At 31.8% G+C, this 8,543-nt stretch overlaps 1 protein-coding gene across 2 annotated transcripts in view; it reads left to right on the top strand.

The window, feature by feature from the left end:
• The window catches only part of C3H8orf34 (chromosome 3 C8orf34 homolog), a 73,329-nt gene extending 65,093 nt beyond the window's left edge, over positions 1 to 8,236 (top strand). The window contains exons 13-14 of one of the 2 annotated variants that reach the window (XM_087931344.1): positions 1,743 to 1,833; positions 7,173 to 8,229. In XM_087931344.1, the coding sequence (XP_087787470.1) occupies positions 1,743 to 1,833; positions 7,173 to 7,180 (99 nt within the window). In that variant the 3' untranslated portion in view covers positions 7,181 to 8,229. Of the gene's footprint in view, positions 1 to 1,739; positions 1,834 to 7,172 lie in introns of both variants that reach the window. The other variant, XM_026706114.2, reaches the window with a different exon arrangement.
• Positions 8,237 to 8,543: the final 307 nt, after the last annotated feature.

Consider the following 8,543-nt stretch of genomic DNA (forward strand, 5'->3'; position numbering starts at 1 on the left):
TATGAAATAGTATCTTTGATGGAATGATCAAATGAAAAAGACTTGGTGTGAAAACACACACGTACAAATGCTGTGAAAATGAAAATGAGATGCGTATAATATGTGTAGAAACAAAGCTCAATGAACTTAATCTAGATTTGTTTTAATACTATTTCACTGAAATTGCTGCACATTCTCTTAATAGTTTTTTAAGCAGAGTCAAGTCTTTGGTTACTCAAAAAAGTGCTTTATAAATCTAAGATACTCATTTTTTATTATCATGGACAAAAGTCTGTTTTATAAAAAGAACATATTTTCTTGCTTCTCTTTCACGAACAAAAATCTGTTCAATAAAAAAACTCACTGCACAGTTACAGCACTCCAAACAATATAGAACTAGTGGCTAGGAGGTCACCCTCTTATGAATTCTGAATTGCACTTGCAGCAGGGCCTCACGGTATGAAATCATGTCTTTCCTGAACTGTTTTAAAATGTGTGCTATTGGCCTGAAAGAAATCTGGATTCTATTATAATTTACAGCTGTTCAGTGTATATCAACATTCATTTGTTTGCTACTTTTCTACACAGAGTTGACCTGTCAATGTATCAGCTTTGTTAAAGATGTCATAAAGATTAAAGAAAGAGTAGAAGGTTAACCATATGGGTTTTACTTGATTAATTAAATTTGCATAAATTTTACATATCCTGCATTGCTTCCAGTATATAGAATGCATGCCATTGGGAGTGTGCTTGGTTCCATTCAATGTTTTGGAAATTTGGAGTGATCCATCTGTTTTGCCAAGCTTTTAATTGTTAGGTGATCTTGATATTGTATAGCATTTTAAAATTTCTGTATTCTGCCCGAGTTGATAGGTGGATATAAATTAAAGAAATAATATGGTTAAACCCAAAATTTCCTAGGAATTCAAAAATTAGTTCAAGAATTTCTGTGAGACCTCTTGCTAAGACTCCTTACAGAATCACAGCTCTCTACTTTCTCTGAGGTGATGATAGAAGATCTTGTTTTGGTGGTGACAATAACTTACTCCTATTTTGTTCTGAAGTTGGGTCTTTCAAGACCTGAGATTTGGACCAGCATTCAGCTTCCACGCAAGTACGTAACTAGCGTGATTTTGAGCAGATTCATTCAGCAAGAAGAAAAAACAGGAGAGTCTTCCTTTTACCCATTCACTGAGTTAAAAATTGCTGTCACTCTTGGTGTAATTCAGGGTAAATATATTAAGTTCAGGCACCCCAGAATCAGGAAGGAGAGGATGATACTGATTTTACTGTCATGTTTTATACTTTGCTGCTTGCTGCATGCTGTTTTGACAGCTTATATAACCATAAAGATGGGTATAAGTTGAAAAACCAAGTAACAAATACTTTTTTAAAAGGGACTTTAAAAATAGTAATTACTTTTATTAGTTATTAGAGCCCAGGGTCTTCCTGTAACATTTCAATTGGATTTCCATTGCTTTATTCCATGTCTAATCTTGTAGATTAGGTAGTTTTTATATGCAGTCAGTTCAACATCTGTTTTGTGAGACTAGAAATAGTTCTTAGACAATTCTACTGATTAATGTACATTTTAAACATTCACAGAATTTCCCTTGCCTTTTCCTGAAAAAGCCTTGAAATAGAGGAAAAAAATTAACTGATTAATCAGGTGTACCTGTAATTGATTTAATTAAAGAATCAATTCGATCAATTGCAGCCCTAATTTTTGCTTGACTAAATTGATTGTTTTTTTGTGGCAGGAGGACTTCCTACAACAACTTCAGCTTGCTCACCAGCCATGGATTTTGCCAGCTGATACTGAAAGTGAAGAAGCAGAATCAAATCGAGATAAATGTGAGTGATTAGTACCAGATTTATTGCTGGAGATAGAGACCTAGTTTTAATGAGATAATTTTAGTTGTGTATCTTTGCTGGTTTCTAACTTGTACTAGAATTTTTGTATTTGTTATTTATTTATGGAAATAAATGTCTAGTTTTCTGGTCAGCATGAATAACCCCAAAATCATCGAAACTGTTCTCTGTGCCACAAACTCAGACTTATCTCTTTTTAACGAAAATGTCACAGAACAGGAATTAAAAACTACATTGTGACAAAAGCTTTTGATGAACATGTTTGATAAAACATACTAGAGATGATTCATATTTGAAAAAAAATATGAGTTCAGAATTAGCAGTTTTAGTTCTAACTGACAAATATTTCACCACCTCCTGTAACAAAACAGTAATACCTTTTTATTTGTCTGAACAGTTTTTGTTCGTGCAGACATAGTTCATAAACTTGGCTGTATGGTTTTGCTGCTGATAAACATAATGTAGAGAACATATTACATACATTTATGTAATACAGTTTAGACAAGCAGCATATGCTAATTATCTCACTTTACAGAGGCTCAATAAAGTATACACGATGATATAGTAAACCTAAAGGTAGATGGAAAAAGGAATTATTATGACCATAGCATTTGTTTAAAAAAATCGCAATAGCTTGTGATATGAAGAGCAGAAAATTATGTGATTTTCCAAGCTATTTTAGATGTTATGGCTATGAAAGAACATGCTGCTTAACAGGTACTCATTAGCACCTTGTCAATAGAACTGGAACCATTTAACCATGGCAGGGTGAATAAAAAACCCTGTTAGTTTTGTGGGAAAAAACTAATGCTAGATAGAATTTAACATAATAGTCAGGTGATTGCAGAAACTGGAAAAACTAAGAAGACTTGGGCCTGGACTTTCAAATTCCTCCAGAGAATAGCAGAGCTGTGGGCAAAACTGGAAAGTGGCTTTTTTCCTTTTTTATTTTAATTATAGAGTGAAAAATTCCTTCCTTACAGTGCTAAGACAGGGTAATTACATGAACTTGTGGGTGATTTTGGAAATACATATGGAACAGAAAAATATTTTAACCACATTGGGAAATTATACAGAGATCATATAAATTATCATTTGAATGTTTTAACGTATCCTGTCTATTTGAAGCATTACAATATAAACAGCTGATTGCTCCCCCCTTTGGGATAAATAGATAAAACTAAAAATTAGTAAAAGTGTCCACATGATATGGTTAAAAAGTCAAGATTGGGGCCATGTCATTGAGATCAAAGCTACAATTGTTTTTTAGGTGTGTCACATTTTCATTTGCTTAGTGTGGCATCAGAAGCTAGATCTTAGTTTATTATTTCCAACTCTGGGTACTGCTCAAAGTAAATGTATCCTTGTTGATTATAAGAAATTTCCAATTAGAAAGAACATAAGAAAAAAATAAGCTGTATTTGACAGCATTGTTCACTGTTATGAACAAAAAAAAATCTGTTTATTCTAGCTTGAACAAAAGGCAGAGAGTGGTAAAACCTCCTTAACTGAAATAACAGTTACCTTCTTACAAAACTTTTAAGGCTGCAATTTTGAATCTTGATTTTAGCCCATATATCAATTTTCATAGTAGACTTTTCATTTATTTAATTGGAGGTCACTCAAAATAGGTGGTTCATTGAAAGAGAACAAACATTGCTTGATCTGAGCAATATTGTACTGTGTGTGACATCTGAGCATGGCAAATTGGGTAAAAGAATAAGCCTTTTAAAAATAATTATATGGCTAATAGCAGACATCTGCTTTTGGAATGCAGTCTTTGTGGCCAAACTTACAAGTGAAGGGCAAGTCATGGAAAATGCAGGCTGCCAACATCCAGGTGTTGAAATGCTTGTAATGCAGAGAGCCAGGAAAACTCCTGGCAAAGTTTCTAATGCAAATTCCCTGTAAACACTGCAAATGAAAGTATTATCCATGCAGCAAAAACGCTAAAAAAGTTAATAAATGAGACACAAATCTGCACGGGCATTATATATGTGATTTAATGTTGAGAGAAATTAAATTTTATAATTTATGATTGAGAACAGAAGAGCAATCTTCTCAATAACAGGTGGTTTTTTTGACTCAGCTTTTAATCAGTTGAATTTAGCTAATACTGCATTCTTCAATTTCAGGATATTACAAAAGAAGTAAAAAAGCTATTTTGGTCATGGAAAAGATTATAGCAAATAAAACAGTTTTTTCACAATAAAAAGGAGGCTTCAAAGCTCTAGATTTTATTTAAATTATTTGTCTGCCCACATTAAATACTTTATTTTCTTAGAAAATTTTAATTGATTAATATATTTAATTGTTTTTAATTGGGGAATTAAGTTTTTCATTTAAAATTCTGAAAAAATCATCAATATAATACTTTCTAATGAAGGATGATGAAAGAAATGTTGGGAAATGTTGGTCCCTTCTGTGTGTGCAATGTTGCAATGCGTGAAGAAAAGAAGTGGTGCCAGCATTCCAGTGTTGTAGCACTAATTTTATCACACAGACTCTCGTTACCATCCCCATACAGGATGCTGAAGAATTTTCCATTTCTGAATGGACATTGAATGGCACTAAAAGTTGTAGATTCTGACTTTCCCTTAAGGCGGAATGTCTTCCCTATTAGAAATCACATTGGTTTGTTTACTTTATGCTGTACACAGTAAATCAGCAGAATTGAGCTGATTGCAGTAGGTGTGAATTTAATAAATGAATAATAATGGAAGCAGAATCAAAATCACAACATATACATGGTGTTTTATTTGGACCGAGAGCAACCACAAGTTTCCCAACTCATGTGGAAGCTATCCAGTTTGATTTAGGACTGAATTCTAAATCAGTATTCAACTAGAGGGGCAACATATGTATATGTATATGTCTTTTTGTCTGTTCGAATGCACATTTTTAAATATGTCTAATTTTGTTTTGTTCTTGTAAAATTTCTTTTTTTTCTTTTTTGGAAGCTTGTATTTTAACTTTCTGAATAAAATAAAAAAATTATTGTGACAAAAAATCACATTGTTTTGTTTATGCTGTAAATTACACTGTAAATCAGCAGAATCCAGCTGACTGCTGTAGGTATGAATTTAATAAATGATTAAATGTGCTAGAACAAATGAAGCAGAATCAAAAGCACAAAATATACATAGTATTGTATTAGGACCAAGGCCAACCACAAAGTATTCAACTCACCAGAAGGGTAATCTAATTTGATTCAGGACTAAATCAAAATCAGAAACTGTATGTCTTCTGTTGCAATGAAAATCCACAAACGATCATCTGCATTTCCCAACTGAATTGGGTAAAATGTGCAGACATCATAATCCTTTTTGAGGGACACAAAGCTTCAAGGTATCGAATAATGGGCTTCTTTTCTAAAAAGCCTGGATTTGTGATTCTGATTCACATTGATTCCTAATGCTGTAGTTTCTCCTAGTCAATCCTGGGATTGTTGCTGGAAGGCAACCCATGAACAATCCTATCCAAGCTTATGCCAGCCTAGTAAAATCTGAATTGTAGTTCTTTTCCCCTTTTTGAATGAAATTCTAAAAGAAAATTGTGATTTTGATGCCCTGAAAATTGTGTTAAGTTTCAATTAACAGGACTGAACTGGGTAAATGGGAAGATGCACATATATGGTACTTCTTTTTATGACTTGCTATGGCTGAGTGGGATGGTGGCAGATGGTTACACTGACTTCAGTGCAAGAAGAAGGAGTGGCAAATGAAGATGTGACATTATCAGAAAAGCATCCAGTGATTGCTTCAAAGATATTTTCATTGATTGATTGACTAAGTGCCATCGAGTCATTTTCAATCATCAACTAGTGCCCATATCCTCTCTTTTGATTTACCTTTGAAAAATAGCTCAGTTTTAATTAAAATATCAACTGTTAATGGAACGTCACAATGGCAGACTTCCCAATATAACATATTTCTTATCAGAACTATTTTTGATAATATTATTTTTACTAGCATGATAACACTGACCACAATCCAAGTCTCCAGTGCTGGTAATTATAAAGTATAAGTTATGAGATAGTGTTTCTCCATTATGCTCCCAATTCTCCGCTTCAGTGGTTAGATGGTCTAGACATTGGTATTTGAACATAGATCTTTTAACGTTTATATTGTGTTTTCTAATCTAAATGAAATGTTAATATATATTGCTAGTGCCATATGCTAAATAAATAAATAATAAATCTCCATTCTGAAATGAAACTATAAGCATTTTAAGTCATTTTATCTGAATGTAGTGAAACTCTGAATGTAAGGAAGATTTTCCATTTTAAAGTTCTATTAGAAGGATTCCTAATTCATCTTGATTTCAACACCGATATCCTTCATAGGAAATGCCAAGATAAACCATACTAGAAATATAAATGTTTAACTTGTCATTTGGTTTAAAAGAGCTTACTTAAATTCAAATAAACATTCCCAAAGCATTGTAAACTTTCAGGAGAGATTTCCATTTCCTATGCTCTGTGAAATTTTTACTTCATTTGTGACCTTCCTTTTTAAACTCAGCAAAGCTGGAATGTGTAAAGAAAGATAAGTCTAAAATCTAATCTATTCTATCATTTATTTTTTATTTCTTTCCTTAGACATAATAAAAATGATACAGTGAGAAATGAACAGAAAGCCATAAACTTTCACTAAAGCTGGCTCATTCATTCTCTTTAGTTTTTTTTCTAAAGATTTAATGAATTGTGTTAGCCAAACAGTGATGTTAAGCTGGTAATCATCAAGTGATTGTTATACCCTGAGCCTTTTCTTTTTCCTACCTTTCATTACCTCTCAAAGATGTTGTGACCACTCTTGTGTACATATACGCATCTATATTTTAAAACCTTACTGATGCTCCATTATTCAATATTCATAAGATTCTTGTTGCATCACATATCAAAGATTACTGCTTTGATAATTTGAGCCAGTTGCATTCTGTCAGCCCAAACCATCTCATAGGGTGGTGGTTGTGGGAAAATAGGTGGAAGAAGCATTATGTATAACACCTTGAGTTATTAAAAATAGGGATGCAGTAAAAATCAAGTAAATAAATAAAATTGCCAAGCAGAAGAAGATGGGAAAAGGCACAGTTACTGCCATCTTCTAAATGTTTTTCTGTAACATCATATTAACTTCATACTGATGTTGTAATGTTATTTAAATTTCATAGTCTTGTTGTTTTCACTGTGTACATGATTATGCATATATTAAATACTTATATGAAGAATATGTATTCTTTAAATAAATAAATTATTTAAATAAATTATTTTTATGGTCCTTTAATATTTAATAGTGCTTCATCCTTTTTTTATTTTTCAGGCTTGTGAATGAAATTATGGATGCAATGAAGAACAATTGATCCCAAGTATATAACATGCAGATAACTAGCTATTTTCATGTATTGTGCATAATAGAAGCTTAGTTTTATAAATGCAACATGTAATGGAATTATTGTAAAGTTTGGATGCTACAATGTCTTATCACAGTAATAGCGGCTGTAGGCAAAGATGATTAAGAGTCATTTTTTAATGCATAGATCTAATAAAATTCATTTTGTTTAATTTATATCTCTTTTGTTTTAGATTGACATTTTGAATATTCAGCTTTGCCTGGTGAAAAGCACACCTCCTTAAAGATTTTCTGCATTTCAAATTTTTTATTCCTCATATTTTTATAACCTTGTTTTGTTTTTATTCAATTAAATGTTATTTTATTTGGCCACATCGTGTGTGGGGGGGGCAGCCATTAGGATTACTGTTGTTGGAAGGAATGGAAAATGTCTTATATATGCTACGAAGAACCTCTATAGATAGAGCTCAGGGTAAATGGGCAGCTGTTCAATGTAATAAATTTAGAAATTAATGAAAATTAATGTGTGGAGGATGTTTATATGCATGTGTGTATTTTTTCAAGCATAATTTACTAAAATTAGCAGTTTCACATTGTTATATGAAAGCTTTTACTTACTGAATTATGTGGAATAATTTATGCATGCATAGGTAAAATATTTTAATTTCAAATATGATATTATTTACTCAAATCTTCACTGCTTTAACTATGCTTTAACCTACATAGGTGTGCATTTTATACATGTGAAACAAACATTTGAAGCAGATTGTTATGAGCTGATTATGAAATTTGTCTCAGGAATTATGAATGATGACATGCAGAATTCATTTATTTATTTCAACTGCGAGTGGAGATGTGCTGCATTTAATTCAATGGCTTTTATTCCTGAGTAGGTGTGCATAAGATTGTGTTGTTATTCAGTTATATATGAGTTTGTCTTCTTTTCTTTTTGATTTCAGTTTCTGAATCACATACTTACTACCATTATAATAGTTATAAGAATCAAAATAATAATAAATAAAATCAAATTTCCTAACACAAATGTTAAGACTGTGGCCTTTATTTTTTGTTTTTCCAATGTAAAAAATGATTAATAAGAAAGAAGAAAATGTGAAGAAAATGTTACTTATTGAAAGTATTTAAGTATGACCTCTATAATTGTGGATTTTAAAATATTTTATAATAGCACAAAATAAACTCACTATACAACACAGTCCAAAATAACTTTAATGTACTAATAACAGATAGCTTAATTTTAAATGTTGGAAGTTAAAATATAGCAACTGATGACTCAATGGACCAAACAGAGCATTTAATAACAGACAGCATCTCCTGCCTTAC

Source organism: Pseudonaja textilis, chromosome 3 (assembly GCF_049901715.1).
Source record: "Pseudonaja textilis isolate UNSWEBS1 chromosome 3, rPseTex1.2, whole genome shotgun sequence".
NCBI classification, from domain to species: Eukaryota; Metazoa; Chordata; class Lepidosauria; order Squamata; family Elapidae; genus Pseudonaja; species Pseudonaja textilis.